Genomic DNA, 18,128 nt, shown 5'->3' with positions numbered 1-18,128 from the left:
TAAAATTGCTGCTGTCCTGCTTCAGAAGTAAGCATCTGAAGAAAGAGGCCTGCAGCCTCTTCAACTCAGTAGGATTAATTCTTCTGTGGCTTGGTTTCTTAACCAGCTTTTGAGAAGGCCTGGAAGAAAGGGAACTTGGTAAAACTTCCAGACTCTCTTGCAGACTCTGCTTCCACTAGCTCCATCTCGTTTCCATCCTGTTTCCCATGCAAGACTCAGGTGTCACTTGGTAGAGCAAGTACAATTAGCCACTTTCCTCGAGCAGCAGCTGCCTGCAAATTCGATTCTTTCTGAAAGCTCTCCTCTCAGAATCTTACCTTCCTCAGGCTTTGTCTACATTAGGAATTTGCCAGGCTTCTAGCTGCTGATGGTCAGCCACTGTGGTGCTGCACTGTTGGAGCTGATGCCTACTTGAGAAAGCATGAGGGCTTGGGGTAGGAGAGATTCTTTGTTTCCAGCTGGTTCCTTCCAGCAGTTAGAAATATCAGAGCTCAGAAGGAAGGGTTACTGTTGTTCAGCACACCATAGGAAGAGGAAGATTGTTTTCCTGGTAAGACCAGACAATTCCAAACCAAGGATTTTGAGCGTTTTTCCTTTTGTATTGGATCTTTCACATCCAGGAATTCTACTCTCACTGAAGAACGTGTCTGCTTTCCCTCTTGACCTAGATACTGAGAAGATTAAGAGCTCATGGAAGCCTCTAGACTTTAAAACTGATCTACACAAATTGCAGGTGCTCCCCAGGGACTTTTGTGACTTATAAGCTACTCTCCAGAAGATTGATTCAGCCATTTCATTTAATCAGAGTATTTACACTGCCTCCATCCCTGTGCTATCTCATCAGCATGGTCATTGCAATGGGCTACCTTTTTCTAAAATTCCTTTTAAAAAAAAAAAAACACTTTAAAATATTACTGAACTGCTGATTACCTAGTCTGGCTTTTTAATGTCAAGTATGTTGGATCAGAGAGTGCTGCTTTTGAGCCTGCTCTGGGATCCAGAGGCATAACTGGTAAAGGCCCCTCAGATTTCCATGGAAATAAAATGGAAAATGCTGATGCAGTAAAATATTTCTATACTTGTCCCTGTAGGGTTTTATGTGACTGAAGCATATGGAGTAAACTAAAATGTCTAAATGTCATATTTATAGGCTGGCTATGGCTGTACTGAAAAACTTACTTATTGTATGCTGCATAATTTGTCATGAAGGGGTGAAAATAATAGTCAAATAACATATGACTGCTTGGCCTTGCTGCAGATACCACTCTCAACACCATGTCTTCTAACCCTCTGGTTAGAGCACATCTGGTTGGTACAGTGTCAACAGCCAGTGCTTTCACGTGGGATCCTGGTGTTGCTAACAGTGATTCAGCAGAACTGATGTTAATAATGGGAAATATTTCAAAAATGAGCCTGATGTAGACAGGACTGTAATTTCTGATTGTTTAATTTTTTACATGATCTTGGTGGCCACATTGCTGGGTATTGCAGACCAAATGACTCAGCAACCTTGACTGTCGTCCTCGTCTGCCCCCATTCTTCTACAGCTGCTAGTTTTGATACTAAATTTGGCAGGATTCGTCTTCACTGATGCTCATAAAAAATTCATACTGGTGTATCATAGAATCATAGAATATCAGGGTTGGAAAGGACTTCAGGAGGTCATCTAGTTCAACCCCCTGCTCAAAGCAGGACCGATCCCCAATTAAATCATCCCAGCCAGGGCTTTGTCAAGCCTGACCTTAAAAACTTCTAAGGAAGGAGATTCCACCACCTCCCTAGGTAACGCATTCCAGTGTTTCACCACCCTCCTAGTGAAAAAGTTTTTCCTAATATCCAACCTAAATCTCCCCCACTGCAACTTGAGACTATTACTCCTTGTTCTGTCATCTGCTACCACTGAGAACAGTCTAGAGCCATCCTCTTTGGAACCCCCTTTCAGGTAGTTGAAAGCAGCTATCAAATCCCCCCTCATTCTTCTCTTTCCGTGTAGAAAGCTATTTCTATGTTATAATTATGAGGAGCCAAAAAAAATTGCTATTTAGATGATATTAAATGGATTTAGCAGGGAGCTCACTGAAACACTGCTTAGCTGCTCGGCTGCATCACATGACCTCCCCCCTACACATTTAGTTGGAAGGCAAAACCATGCTGACCTGTGATATTACACTGTTGTTCAAGGGGCCTTACAAAAACTCAGTAAAACTTGACTTCAGGAATCCTGCTTGAATGTTTGGCTTTAAAAGAAAATTTAAAAAGGCTCCAGGAGTTCTTCTGAATGTTATGTTACTTCCTGACAACATGCATGAAGGGTTTGGGGATTTTGCAGTATAGTCCAAACATAATAGTGTGGTGTACTGGACATCATAGCTTCATTTTGGTTAACTGGAAAATCTGTCATATAGCTTTCTAAGTATTAACCATTCTAATCTGTTTGAAGGAACAAGTTTAGAATAAGGGGATGCTATAGCACATTCCATCTCAAGTGACACGCTTTGTACTTCAGAAAAAACTGATTATATTCACTTTATTAAGTAACTATGAAGTTTTTAACTGAGCTCAGAAAGCCTGTATCTTAATGTCTGTTAGGTTTGTCCCCTTCGTGCTACAGCAATAGAAAAAGTCTATTTTTTAAAAAGTTACTGGAGAAGATTTTTCCTGTTGAAAAATAGTTCATAAAAGGCAGATCCTTCAAGAAAGGGTAAACATCACAGGACAATAGCATGGTATTAAATCGTAAACACTCTCTCAGTTCAGGACCAAGTCGTTATTCACTCTGATATTCACTTCACTGTTTGTGTTACATTTGCAAGTTTGTACCCTACAGAAAAATGAAGTACCTTACCCAGTGGTACCTGGGGGTGTTAAAGTGCATCATGTGTGACAATCTTAAAGGTGACACAAGAGTATGAGTACCAACCTCAGGGCAGACTGTTAAAAACCAGGGCACAAACTCCAAACTGATTGTGAATTCCAAGCTTAGGTTTCACCAACCAACTGCACTAAGTGCCAACTCTTCAGAGACTTCAACAGCCTCAACACAGAGCCACAGACTGTCCCCTTGGGTACTCCAGTCTGTCTTGCCACCCAAGTGAGCGTATCTTTGTGATCGATGGCCCCTTACACCAAAAATCACAGCAATATTCAAGTTACTCCTAATCCCAAAGGACCAGTCACTTACTTCACGTCAGTTGCGCTTTAGGTCTCATACCAAAGACAAAAAGAAAAGGAGTACTTGTGGCACCTTAGAGACTAACACATTTATTTGAGCATAAGCTTTCGTGAGCTACAGCTCACATCCGATGAAGTGAGCTGTAGCTCACGAAAGCTTATGCTCAAATAAATGTGTTAGTCTCTAAGGTGCCACAAGTACTCCCTTTCTTTTTGCGAATACAGACTAACACGGCTGCTACTCTGATACCAAAGACAGTGCTTGTAGCCAATTCCATAGTAACCTGTATTAAGATTTATTAAAAAAAAAAAAAAGGGAACTAGATTGTTATTTACAAGGCTAAAGCAAGCAAACATAGACACACAAATGAGTTACAGTCTTAGGTTTCAAAAAGTAATATAGGCCCCTATCATCAGCAAGCTCTATTTATCCTTTAGGGCTAACCCAGACTAAGCAGCCAGGAATCTGTTGCTTATTCCTAGAAACACCTTGCTCCCCCAGAGTCCAAGCAGCATAGAGATAGCTAGTTCCTTTTGTTTGGGGTCTTTATTCCCCTTCTGCCATGTGCTCTGAGCTGCTAACTCAGCTGATGGGAGGAATCCGCTTGCATGACTACTCTTCATGGGGAGAAGAGCAGAAAAACAATCATAGAACCATAGTGTTAGAAGGGATGACAAGGATCACCTAGTCGAACCCCCTGCCAAGGTGCAGGATTTGTTGTGTCTAAACCATCCAAGACGGTTGGCTCTCCAGCCTCCTTTTGAAAACCTCCAGTGAAGGAGCTTCCACAACCTCTCTAGGTCTCTGTTCCATTGTCCTACTGTTCTTACAGTTAGGAAGTTTTTCCTGAGATTTCATCTAAATCTGTATGCTGTTGTTTGAACCCATTGCCTCTTGTCCTGTCTTTAGTCCTTTTGTTGATGGCTTCTCTATCCATATGTAGGCAGTTTCTGGTTACAAGATTCAACTCTAGCCCATCTGATATCAATGGGTCTCCTCTTTTGGGAGAGGTGTAATAATTTCTGTAGAAGAGCAGCTCTTCACACTAATGTCGCCATACGGTCACAGAGGCTCACAGTACAACCTGCTCAAATATTGCAGTACAACATGGAACACAGATATTGCAGATAAGATTAATGCATGTGGCAACTGACAAGCACTCGATAGAATCCAAACATTAAATGCTTTCTTATCATTCTAATACCAGTTTTATCAATGTTAACCCCAAAGTGAACGAAACAGATTCCAGCTATGTATCTGTAAGTGTCTAGCTGGGACATGGGGACCTTGGCATGATCTGGCACCTTGCCTGCCAGTGTCACTTCATGTTTCTGAGACTCTTTTTGACTGACTTAAGAAGTGATGGTGACAAGTTTGAAAGAAGCTCTAATCACAGTCCTCCAGCGGAGATCACAGCTTCAACAAAAGCCTCGTGGATAGATGTATAAAAGTGGAGAAAATAGGATAGGGGAATCTTGGGAGTTCTGAGTGTTAAGTGGATCCTGAAGGAAGCAAGGAATTAATGTGCGTGTTTAACCTATACTGTTGCATTTTTGTTTTTAGGGTGGTAGCTTCTGCTTAATATCTTAAAGTAATGCTTACACATATTCTGGATATCGAATAGCAAGGCTAGGAAACAGCAAGTAGAGACCCGATTGCAGTTTTATTTCCTTAATTTCTGTGGAAAATGAAAAGACTTAGGAGCACAGAGCCTGTATTTGCCCATAGCTTTAGATATTGGGATGGGATCTGAGTTACCCAGGAAAGAATTTTCTGTAGCATCTGGCTGGTGAAACTTGCCCATATGCTCAGGGTTTAGCTGATCGCCATATTTGGGGTCGGGAAGGAATTTTCTTCCCGGGCAGATTGGAAGAGGCCCTGGAGGTTTTTTGCCTTCCTCTGTAGCATGGGGCACAGGTCACTTGATGGAGGATTCTCTGCTCCTTGAAGTCTTTAAACCACGATTTGAGGACTACAGTAGCTCAGGCATAGGTGCGGTTTTTTGCAGGAGTGGGTGGGTGAGATTCTGTGGCCTGCATTGTGCAGGAGGTCAGACTAGATGATCATAATGGTCCCTTCTGACCTTAGTATCTATGAATCTATATTGAGAGCATTCTAAACAATTGAATTTTTACTGGACAATATCTTAACAGAAGGAAGGAGTCAGAAATACGAGGTATACCGTCAGTCTGAGTGGAACAGTCATTTCCAAGATAGTGATGCCACTGTGAAAAGCACAAACAGCACTGTATGTTCCAGGGATGCTCTGGAGACTTCCTTGTTCCCATGTGTGTAACCATGTATATCTATATGTAATGCACCCATGGGTAGGTGATCACGTTTCTGTATTGAGTGAGATTTTATTATTGCAAACAAAAAAGCAGGAACATCATTTGTGTATCGGTTTCTGAGACTCAAATCTTGTCCATCATTGCATTATTGTTTCAAAGCCAGTCCACAGGAGATCCTCCACATGTTCTCACTATTCTTTAAAGTTAGTGACAACTTGAAGGTAGCACATTTGCAATATTTTTTCTTTCCTGAGCTCTGTCTCATCTGTTTGGCTTTAGCAGCTGAACAGGGAGGCTTAACGCTCCTAAGGGAGTAAATAGTTCATTTGGGGCCTAATTTTTGTTCTTATGTATCTGAGTATCTGTTAGAATCTCAGGGCATCTGGTCATTGGCGGGAAGGGAACCCTGACTGAAGTTGCTCACCTGACTGACTGACCATAGACCCAAGCCACCACTACAGGTGGCTGAAAGCTCCTTGGAATAGGTGCTCCTGTTGATATGTATATGACAATTTCTTGGGAAATAGTGTTGTGGTGTCTCTTAAATGGAACAAGAAGCTTATTTTTAAGGTATGTCATTTTTGTGGTGGTCAACCTTGAGCCCTCTTTATTTATAAAGTGTCTCTCTTACTCCCTGTCTCCATCTCCCCCAAAATTGCTAAATATTTAACTTGTCCATTTAGTCTCTTGAAACTGAATTTGTAACAGCATTTAATGACACTGGAGTTTGCTTTCTAAATCCTTTATTTACAACTACAAACAATTTCCCTTTCTGTGGATTTTTGGAAACATAAAGATACTACAAAAGAGGCAAATCTGATTCCTAAAACTTAAACAAAGCTGAACTGTTTCTCTCTACTATTTAGGTCATGCCTTCTTTAAACCCAGTCTTTGGTTGTGCTACTTAGTGCTTCTGTTTCTCTCCTCCTAACACTGAACCTTGGTGCATGGTACTATTATGTAATGGATTGTAACGTAACAAAGTAATAAAGAGCTTTCTTCTGGCACTAAGTTAGTGTCTTTAAGAAACGTTGATCTTTATTAATCTTAAGCAGTTTAGAGGTGAAGTAAGGTTAGTGTCAGGCAATGGGATGAATGGTCGAGTATTTTAAAAGCATAAACTACTGAGAAACTTCAACTTCTACAGAATCTGCCTGTTTACATAGATGTTTTATGCAGGGAACATATTTAATCTTTGCTCCATAGACTGCACTGGCTCCTATTAAGTTTATGGGTGAAATTGGATGGATGGTTTTTTGGAGGGTTTTTTTTTTTTTTTTTTTAAATCTGTTAAAACCAAGTAGGTTTGGGCCCTGGATATTGCAGATCTTTATGCTGTACCTTTAAATTTGATTCCAACTGGGTCTCTTACGTTGATGATTCCTAGTACTGTATGATTGGAAGCAGGATGGTGTAGTTGGAAGACACTCCACCTGAACTTTGCTTTCTGTGTTTGGTCCAGTTTCCTTTTTCCAAGTCTGATGCCACTATAAGACCCATTTTCTCTCACAGGTGAGGTGCGAGGGGTTGGTTTGTTCTTGGGGTGTGGGAGTTTTTTAGTGTCTCAGCATAAAGTGAAATTTGAATAATTATTCTGTGCTTTTATTAATATTGTGATGTGTGTTGTGTGGTTGTGCACTTAAAGCAGTTTAGGTGGATGTCATGTATAATCCAAAAGACTACATGTGTTTACAAAAGCATGCCTACTGTACTGTAATGTACTGAGGACAAATATGCCTTTCATAGAAGTATAAAAGTTACATCTAACCAGCTTACTTTTACAGTTTATTTTTGCTTATGATCATATGTCATGAACCAGCCTTTGAACTGAGATATGAAAGTCATGTATTTTTGTGGCATCTGAGTGAGGCACCTGGAAAGGACAGTTAGGAACAGTAGGTAGGCCCCTTGCGAATTGAGGAATCGCTCCATTATTCTGATGCCCCCAATGCCAGTGTGTTCATTTCAGGAGTTTGGTGTTGACTACATAAGGTGTCAACTGAGGACAAGAATTAGCATTCTGGGTACTCTGCTTCCTTTCTCTTCCTCCTCCTCAAAGATTGCTCTAGTTCTTTCCTGTGTACTCTCTTCCCCATCCACATGCCCTTGATAGGTAAAACAGGGACCAAAATAGTCAAGGGATTAATTAGTTGTTTGGTTTTAACAGATTTTAACGGTTTAGACAGTGCAATAACAGGGCTTTTCCGATAATTCCATCTGATATTTTCAATTTTCTCCTTAGTCTTTTGGCAACACATGATTAACTGAGGAACTATGTTTGCCCTGTGTGATGATTATCACCACCTGCAGGGCTTACCAGTGTTCGTTTACAAGTATACGCACACCTCTGTCCACTAGCTCCTCCATAAAACAGAATATTTGAATTTTTGTTTGCTTCTAACAACAGATTCTTCTGCCTATCCATTTCAGTTTGTGTTGCTGCATGTTTGAATTCAATAGCAATTAGAGATGATGAAATAACAGGCTGAAATAGAATTATTTAATTAAAGATTAACAATCAGTGTTTAGTACAGCACTATCCAGAATACAGAAAGAAGACATACTTCACCACTTGATGTAGGTGAAGAAAAGGTAGTTTGGTCCCTTCCTCCGTATTTGGCGGAATGCTGACAGTGTTAATTCCCAATCTAACTCCCAAAACCTCTGAGACAAAGAAATTCCTTTTCGGAAGGAAAATACTTCTGATGACTAATTTTACTATGACCTGGTTTGACTTTTTTTACTTAATATTGATGGAATTTTCTTTATGATATCTTTAGGCTGCATGATTGATAAACTAAAAAGGATTCTAATCTGGTCATTATTACTGACAGCTGTGACGACTGCCAGTTCTTATGGAGTTAACATAAACATCTTTCAGTGGATCCTTATTTTATCCATTACAGAAGACATCTGCAATAACAAGTACCTCTTATCAATCAAACAACATAACTAAATCTTAGACACCCCTCATCAACCACCCACTCGTGTTTATACCATATTTCCATACTTCGGTCTTTTTCCTCGACATATAGATAGATTCATAGATATTAAGGTCAGAAGGGACCATTATGATCATCTAGTCTGACCTCCTGCACAACGCAGGCCACAGAATCTCACCCACCCACTCCTGCGATAAACCTCTCACCTATGTCTGAGCTATTGAAGTCCTCAGATCATGGTTTAAAGACTTCAAGGAGCAGAGAATCCTCTAGCAAGTGGAGGATATGTTTCCCCACGTATGTGGAGGCGCCAGCCATAATAAAGTATAGCTCAATATTTGGTCACATGAATATAGGTCACTCACAGGTTAAAAACCAACACTCTAGCCTTCAAATTCAAACACACTCTTTGCTGATATCATAAAGATTCTGGGAGAAGAGTTAATAATGCAAATAAATTTAATATACAAGAAAAATAGGACTGAAAAGGTTAATATTTAATTACCAATGTGGCAATGCGAATTTGATTTCCTGTGGCTGGTATCATATGAGGTCCTAATTAATCACTGTCTTTTTCTTTGTTACATAGATTTATTTTTCCAAAGATGTTTTCATTTTTACCCATTTGCAGGCACAAAGCAAACAGACTCTCGTGAAAATTGGTTCCTAACGTCAGAGGAATTTGAAGTATGGAACAGCTTATACAAACTAAAAGAAAGTGATGGAGTCAAAGAACCAATATTGTCTCAAAGTCACTTTGAAACTTTAGAAAATATGGAGGAAATAGCAGTAAGTTCAAACTTAAGTGTAATGTCACTAGAAGACCCAGAAGAAATTACAGAAGTGAATCTCTGCCATTGATTTTTGGACGTGTTTTTCCTTAATATTAGAATTGATCTACACTGTAAAATTATCAGAAGTTATTGTAATATTGTAGAGAAATCTGAACTACTTCTGCTATCGGGATGCCAGATGCTGACAAAATATTACCTAATGAGTTTCCCAGACCAAGATTCTTCTTCATATATTTGAGAACAATTCAAAGAAATCCTTTGACAGGGAAAATAATCCCAAAGACTTCTGGGCAGTGAATCAAATTAATGAAAAAGATTCTAAGGAAGCCTATCTAAAAAATACAATTTAAGGACATTCTGATATCTATATGAGAGAGAACCAGGGAATTGTAATCAGAGATTGTTCAGCATGTGAGCTTTTTCTAATATCTGAGACCTACTTCCTGTCAATTAAAATATTTGTAGAATATTGTCATGTCTCCTGCTGCTATTATAGGCATAGGAAACTTATTTCTGTTGGATACAAACAACTTGTATAAACTTATTTCTTGTTTAAAAAGGAAACTATATCCTCAGTGATGATGATCAGTAATTATGGGTATTTTGAAATCCCTCTTGGCTTCTCTAAGTTAACAGACTCCCACTCAATGGGCTCTTTCTTGATGCAAAAGAATAAATGGGGATCCCCATCTATCACTCACACATTTTAGATCCACATGCTTTGTGCATGACAAATGGCAATAGTTGGAAGTTTCTTTTGGTTACTTGGAAAGTAGTACAGAATACATAGTTCAGACTGAAAACAGAGAATATTTCCTTTTATTAAAACAGACATATCCCCCTCATAACAATAAGTTTATAGGCCTTCTCTTTTGTTCAGGACATTTGAGGGTGGTTTCCATAGAGAACTGGGACTCTGTTTTGTGAACCAATTGCCTGATTGAAATCTTCGTGTTAATATTTATTTGAAACTGCAGGCATCTCGAGTGGAAGGAGCTCATGAACTTTCCCTATCTGAGTGGAGACTTTGGCAGAATCGTCCCTTTCCTACCTATCTGGTTGACCACTCGGATCGTTGCTACCATTTTATTAGAGTTATGGAAATGATAGAACTGATGAGACATGAAGAGGTAGGTTCTTTGAATTACTATGTTTGACTATGTATACAAGTATAGATATGCATCAACTGCATAATAATAAAAAAAGCAAATTCTAATATGTTTAAGGGCTTATCTACACAAAAATTCACAGGGAGGTGAGTATGAAATAGCTAGGGTGTAAATTTAATGCGCAATTAGCTGTTCCACAATAATTCCTTGTGTAGGCACTCTTATTCCACACTGAGTACCTTTTTGCAATTTAGATTAAAAAGTGGGTTAATCTAAACCGCAGTAGCAGTTTAGGTTAATACTGAGTGATAGCTATTCCACATTAGCTTTTCACAACCTTTTCCGCACGTAGACAAGCCCAAATAGTGGTTTAGTCTCTGTATCTTTGTCAGTCAAGATGAAAGGAGGAAAAAATATATGTAGTTTTTAAAGACGGCGTAGTGGCCAAGCAAATATTCACAAAACTGAACATCTTAAAATATCCCTCACTTGCAGTCTTTTATTTTCAAAAGTTTATACTGTGCTATTAAACTGTTATGTAAGTGTTTGTTTTATTTCTGCAGAATGTTATGACATAAATTTATTCTAGTTTTAATAATTATTTTGTATCCAGATATCACTTTTCAGAAAACCCACAATAAGAGAACTAAACACATACCAAGGAAGCAACATCATAACAGAATCACAAAAAGGGACACTACCAATCTTCCAAAAACATTAAAAGTTTAGAAGTACTTGCATATCACTTGCATGTATTAAATGCAGTTACACAAATTCATCATTTTCACATATCCCATATAAGCACTGAAAATATACTTCAGCAATATCTCTCAAAAAATGCTCTAATTATCACAGTATAAAACACTAAAAGAAAGCCAGAACCTTCTCTGTTGGGTTCTAAAAGGTAAGAGCAAGGTCATAGAATATCAGGGTTGGAAGGGACCTCAGGAGATCATCTAGTCCAACCCCCTGCTCAAAGCAGGACCGATCCCCAATTAAATCATCCCAGCCAGGGCTTTGTCAACCTGACCTTAAAAACTTCTAAGGAAGGAGATTCAAGAGTCAAGAGTACACCAATCAAATATACAGGGAGGAAAATTAAGTTGGGAATATTATCGATTTCCTTAGATTGTCATTGATTGGTGGCATTTAGGTGTTTATAGTAAAATGCATTTGTAGGTGATATTATGTACAGATAGATGTATTAACAAAGTTTGAAGATTTTAATTGGACATTATTCTGCATTTTCCTCCAGTTTAGCTTCAGCATAATCCGTAAATGTGGCTCTTTGGTGTGCTGAAGTTTTCTAGGTCATCAGAATCTGTTGCTTAGCTGCCAAAGTTTCTTGAACAGCCATGGTTAATCATTGGGAAAGAATAGAGACATTGCAGTTGCATTTCTTGCCAGGAAAGTGAGTTAATGGTAAATTATAAATAGACATTTTAGGGACAGCTTTATCTTCTCCATTTCAGCCCAGAACAGTAGAAGTCTTAAGCCCTTCTAGAGCATGGGTTCTCAATCTGGATTCATGAACGTATTGTTAAGTGGGAGAAGGCTCATAAGGTAGTCCTTGTTTGACCCCCATCTTTTGCCATGGTGTAGAAGATTTTATAAATGCTGTTCTAGTGTGTAATCATGACTGTACATTTTGATTGTGGCATTTTGAGTATTTGTGAGGATTTAATTTCCTATTTATTTTATGTAAATACAGAATATGCTTATGCAGTGCTGTAGGTGCCCTAATTCATGAGTATTGCAACAAAAACCCAGCAGCAATAAAATAATTCAAACGGGAACTCTGCCAGCCATCATGTAAGAAGCACATCCACAACCCTTTCAAATCAATGTTTTTTGCTACATGCCTGGAAGGTCACTGGATGCAGGCCATTTCAGATGAAGCAGGGAAGCAAGTCCCAGAATCTTGGGGTCTTCACAGAGAGCGGTCTTTCAGCAGCCCCTTCTTTTGACCAGGGTGGCTCAGGGAGAGAGTCAATCCCTCAGCTAGGCTGGACCTAGACCAGTTAAGACTTCATAGGTAGAGCCTCGTGTTTTTTGCAAATATGAAAAAACATGAAATAATACTTTTTTTTTTTTAAAGTATGACCTGAAATAGAATGAAACACTGCTCAGGTTTGACTGGGCTGCCTTTCCAACCTGGCAGGGTGGCTGAACTTTAGTGAGTGGCATTGCAATCTGGTGCACAGGGTTGGAGCACTGCTCCGGTTTGACTTGGCCACCCCCTGTCATCCCAGTGGGATAAAATGAAATGACAAGAAATTCCCTAAAAATAAAATGAAAGATTATAATAGAAAAAGAATTTCATGGGATTCTATTTAAAGGTTGTAGCCAACACCTTAAACTTCACCTAGAGAACAATAGGCAGCCAGTGCGGAGCCTGGAGCGCTGGTGTTACATGCGGGCAGTGAGATGCCCACTCAATAACCATGCCACTGTGTTCTGCACCAACTTTAATCTCCAGTTTAACTGTAAGGAGTAGCCCCATGTACAGCACATTGGAATAGTCCAATCTTGAGGTAACAAAGGCATGGATAACTATGGCAAGGTTTGTATCTGAAAGGAAGGATTGCAACCTTCTAACCAGACACAGGTGGTTAAAAGCTGGCTAGATCACAGCTATAATTTAATTTGCTTAACAGCAGCAGGAGGCCTGGAATCACCCTAAGTTGCAAAACCTAGTAACAAATGGTAGATTCACTCCCTCACCACAGAAGTTGATATTGCCTATACCATTTCCTGAGGTTGGTTCCCACCATCATCACCTTAGGCATGAACAGGAGGGGTTACAGAATGACATCTTGCAGCACCCTGCATCGGAGTTCTTTAGGAAGAAGAGCAATCACAACTACCCATCGAGATCTCTGAGAGAAAAAAATGAAGCCAATTAAAGGCAGCCCAGTCTGTTCCTGCCAAGGTCCTCAAGCAGGTCAGCAATATTTTACGATAAACAGTATTGAAAGTAGCTGATTAATCTAATACTGACATGGACCACCTAGTCATCCACCGTCAGGAGGAGATTGTTGACCAGTGCAATCTTTGTGCCAAAGCCAGATCCGTATCTTGATTGACGAGGATCAAGAAGATCAAAGGCATCTCGCTACAACCTTCTCCACAGTCTTACTGTGACGCTCTGTACCTCGGGGGAACCCCCATGTTCATCCTTGTAAAATGATTGTGTGATATTGGGATATCCAGTGCAAAGTTTGTCATGTCGGGTGTCTTCGGAAGGCTCATGATGCACTGAGCACTGTTGTTATAGTGATGTTATAGTAATTGTTGTTACAATAATGTTATAGGTTGTAATTTCATGTATATAGTTATGAGGCTGAAAATGTGTCCTTGTGGCTTAAAGCAAGCCCAGGAGAAAACTCTCCAAGAGCAGAGAGGAAGTTCACACCTCATCTCAGGGCATGTATGGGACAAACCCAGCCTCACAGGAACAAAGGACACTGGCCTAGGCAACAACAAAGGATCTGTTGGACTCTGGAGTGAGTCACCTCCTTCCTTTGGTCAGTTTGGGACTGTGATGAGGTAATGCTCACCTGACTCTGAAGGGGGGGGGCAAAGCCAAGAGGGAAGAAAGGACATGATAAAAGGGAGAGACGTGTGTCATGCTCTTCCTCTCTTCCACCTCCATCTACAGACATCACCACCAAGCGACTGAAGCGCTGATTAAAGGGGAGAGCCCGGCTAAAGGCAACCAGCCAGCCTGTGGTGAGAAGCATCTAAGTTTGTAAGAGCACTGAAAGTGTTAAGATCAGCTTAGAATGCGTTTTGCTTTTATTTCAGTTGACTAAATCTGACTTGTTATGCTTTGACTTATAATCACTTAAAATCTATCTTTGTAGTTAATAAATCTGTTTGTTGATTCTACCTGAATCATAGAATAACAGAGTTGGAAGGGACCTCTGGAGGCAATCTAGTCCAACCCCCTGCCCAGAGCAGGACCAATCCCAACTAAATCATCCCAGCCAGGGCTTTGTCAAGCCTGACCTTAAAAACTTCTAAGGAAGGGGATTCCACCTACTCCCTAGGTAACGCATTCCAGTGTTTCACCACCGTCCTAGTGAAAATTTTTTTCCTAATATCCAACCTAAACCTCCCCCACTGCAACTTGAGACCATTACTCCTTGTCCTGTTATCTGCTATCACTGAGAATAGTCTAGATCCATCCTCTTTGGATCCACCTTTCAGGTAGTTAAAAGCAGCTATCAAATCCCGCCTCATTCTTCTCTTCCATAGACTAAACAATCCCAGTTCCCTCAGCCTCTCGTCATAACTCATGTGTTCCAGACCCCTAATCATTTTTGTTGCCCTTCGCTGGACTCTCTCCAATTTTTCCACATCCTTCTTGTAGTGTGGGGCCCAAAACTGGACACAGTATTCCAGATGAGGCCTCACCAATGTCGAATAGAGGGGAACGATCACATCCCTCAATCTGCTGTTAATGCCCCTACTTATACACCCCAAAATGCCATTGGCCTTCTTGGCAACAAGGGTACACTGTCGACTCATATCCAGCTTCTCGTCCACTGTCACCCCTAGGTCCTTCTCTGCAGAACTGCTGCCGAGCCATTCGGTCCGTAGTCTGTAGCGATGCGTGGGATTCTTCCGTCCTAAGTGCAGGACTCTGCACTTGTCCTTGTTGAACCTCATCAGATTTCTTTTGGCCCAATCCTCCAATTTGTCTAGGTCCCTCTGTCTCCTATCCCTACCCTCCAGCGTATCTACCACTCCTCCCAGTTTAGTGTCATCCACAAACTTGCTGAGGGTGCAATCCACACCATCCTCCAGATCATTAATGAAGATATTGAACAAAACCGGCCCCAGGATCGACCCTTGGGGCACTCCTCTAGATACCGGCTGCCAACTAGACATGGAACCATTGATCACTACCCGTTGATCCCGACAATCTAGCCAACTTTCTACCCACCTTGTAGTGCATCCATCCAGCCCATACTTCTTTAACTTGCTGACAAGAATACTGTGGGAGACCGTGTCAAAAGCTTTGCTAAAGTCGAGGAATAACACGTCCACTGCTTTCCCTTCATCCACAGAACCAGTTATCTCATCATAGAAGGCAATTAGATTAGTCATGCATGACTTTCCCTTGGTGAATCCATGCTGACTCTTTCCTGATCACTTTCCTCTTGTCTAAGTGCTTCAGAATTGATTCCTTGAGGACATGCTCCATGATTTTTCCGGGGACTGAGGTGAGGCTGACCGGCCTGTAGTTCCCAGGATCATCCTTCTTCCCTTTTTTAAAGATGGGCACTACATTGGCCTTTTTCCAATCTTCTGGGACTTCCCCCGATCGCCATGAGTTTTCAAAGATAATGGCCAATGGCTCTGCAATCACATCCGCCGATTCCTTTAGCACTCTCAGCTGCAACGCATCCGGCCCCATGGACTTGTGTACGTCCAGTTTTTCTAAATAGTCCCGAACCACTTCTTCCTTCACAGAGGGCTGGCCACCTCGTCCCCATGCTGTGCTGCCCTGTGCAGTAGTCTGGGAGCTGACCTGGTTCGTGAAGACAGAGGCAAAGAAAGCATTGAGTACATTAGCTTTTTCCACATCCTCTGTCACTAGGTTGCCTCCTTCATTCAGTAAGGGGCTCACACTTTCCTTGGCTTTCTTCTTATTGCCAACATACCTGAAGAAACCCTTCTTGTTACTCTTAACATCCCTCGCTAGCTGCAACTCCAGGTGTGATTTAGCCTTCCTGATTCCATTCCTACATGCCCGAGCAATATTTATATACTTATCCCTGGTCATTTGTCCAATCTTCCACTTCTTGTAAGCCTCTTTTTTGTGTTTAAGATCAGCAAGGATTTCACTGTTAAGCCAAGCTGGTCGCCTGCCATATTTACTATTCTTTCTACACATCGGGATGGTTTGTCCCTGTAACCTCAATAAGGATTCTTTAAAATACAGCCAGCTCTCCTGGACTCCTTTCCCCCTCATGTTATTCTCCCAGGGGATCCTGCCCATCAGTTCCCTGAGGGAGTCAAAGTCTGCTTTTCTGAAGTCCAGGGTCCGTATTCTGTTGTTTTCCTTTCTCCCTTGTGTCAGGATCCTGAACTTGAGCATCTCATGGTCACTGCCTCCCAGGTTCCCATCCACTTTTGCTTCCCCTACTAATTCTTCCCGGTTTGTGAGCAGCAGGTCAAGAAGAGCTCCGCCCCTAGTTGGTTCCTCCAGCACTTGCACCAGGAAATTGTCCCCTACAGTTCCCAAAAACTTCCTGGATTGTCTGTGCACCGCTGTATTGCTCTCCCAGCAGATATCAGGATGATTGAAGTCGCCCATGAGAACCAGGGCATGCGATCTAGTAGCTTCTGCGACTTGCCGGAAGAAAGCCTCGTCCACCTCATCCCCCTGGTCCGGTGGTCTATAGCAGACTCCCACCATGACATCACCCTTGTTGCTCAGGCTTCTAAACTTAATCCAGAGACTCTCAGGTTTTTCTGCAGTTTCATACTTGAGCTCTGAGCAGTCATACTGCTCCCTTACATACTGTGCAACTCCCCCACCTTTTCTGGCCTCCCTGTCCGTCCTGAACAGTTTATACCCATCCATGACAGTACTCCAGTCATGCGAGTTATCCCACCAAGTCTCCGTTGTTCCAATCACATCATAATTCCCTGACTTTGCCGGGACCTCCAGTTCTCCCGCTTGTTTCCCAGGCTTTGTGCATTTGTATATAGGCACTTGAGATAACCCGCCGATCGCCCCTTGTTCTCAGTATGAGGCAGGAGCCCTCCCCTCTCACATGCTCCTGCTCATGCTTCCTCCCGGTATCCCGCTTCCCCACTTACCTCAGGGCTTTGGTCTCCTTCCCCCAGTGAACCTAGTTTAAAGCCCTCCTCACTAGGTTAGCCAGCCTGCTCGCGAAGATGCTCTTCTCTCTCTTCGTTAAGTGGAGCCTGTCTCTGCCTAGCACTCCTCCTTCTTGGAACACCATCCCATGGTCGAAGAATCCAAAGCCTTCTCTCCAACACCACCTGCGTAGCCATTCATTGACTTCCAAGATTCAACGATCCCTACCTCGGCCTTTTCCTTCCACTGGGAGGATGGACGAGAACACCACTTGTGCCTCATACTCTTTTATCCTCCTTCCCAGAGCCACGTAGTCTGCAGTGATCCGCTCAAGGTCATTCTTGGCAGTATCATTGGTGCCCACGTGGAAAAGCAGGAAGGGGTAGCGGTCCGAGGGCTTGATGAGTCTCGGCAGACTCTCTGTCACATCGCAAATCTTAGCCCCTGGCAAGCAGCAGACTTCTCTGTTTTCCCGGGCAGGGCGGCAGATAGAGGACTCAGTCCCCCTGAGGAGAGAGTCCCCGACCACCACTACCCGCCTCCTTCTCTTGGGAGTGGTGGTCGTGGAACCCCCAACCTTAGGACGGTGCATCTCATGCCTTTCAACTGGTGGAGTCTCCTTCTGCTCCGTTCCCCCAGATGTATCATCTGGGCCACTCCCCACAATGGTGCCTGTGGAGAGAACATGAAAACGGTTACTTACCTGTATCCGCGTAGCTGGTACATGGACGTTCCCCCTTCTTCTTCTGGAGGTCACATGTTATCAGATTTCTTCACCGTCCTCCTGTCTGCGCTGCGCAGCCTGCTCTGAATCTTCAGAACCTTGTGCCTGTAGAAGCATATCCTGACGTCTGTCCAGGAAATCTTCAGTTTCTCTTATGCAACACAGGGTCGATACCTGTTGCTCCAGACCTTGAACCTTCTCTTCCAATATGGAGACCAGCTTGCACTTTGTACACACAAAGTTGCTTCTGTCCTCTGG

The 18,128-nt window shown here is 41.9% G+C and overlaps 1 protein-coding gene across 2 annotated transcripts in view; it reads left to right on the top strand.

Annotated features, from left to right (window-relative positions):
- The window catches only part of FANCM (FA complementation group M), a 141,781-nt gene that overhangs the window by 91,977 nt on the left and 31,676 nt on the right, over positions 1 to 18,128 (top strand). For both annotated transcript variants that reach the window (XM_074956577.1, XM_074956576.1), the window contains exons 12-13: positions 9,037 to 9,194; positions 10,177 to 10,329. In XM_074956577.1, coding sequence (XP_074812678.1) covers positions 9,037 to 9,194; positions 10,177 to 10,329 — 311 coding nt within the window. The remainder of the gene's footprint in view (positions 1 to 9,036; positions 9,195 to 10,176; positions 10,330 to 18,128) is intronic.

Source organism: Natator depressus, chromosome 6 (assembly GCF_965152275.1).
Source record: "Natator depressus isolate rNatDep1 chromosome 6, rNatDep2.hap1, whole genome shotgun sequence".
NCBI lineage: Eukaryota > Metazoa > Chordata > Testudines > Cheloniidae > Natator > Natator depressus.
The sequence above is the reverse complement of the archived record's forward strand: the minus strand, read 5'-3'. Positions and strand labels throughout refer to the sequence as shown.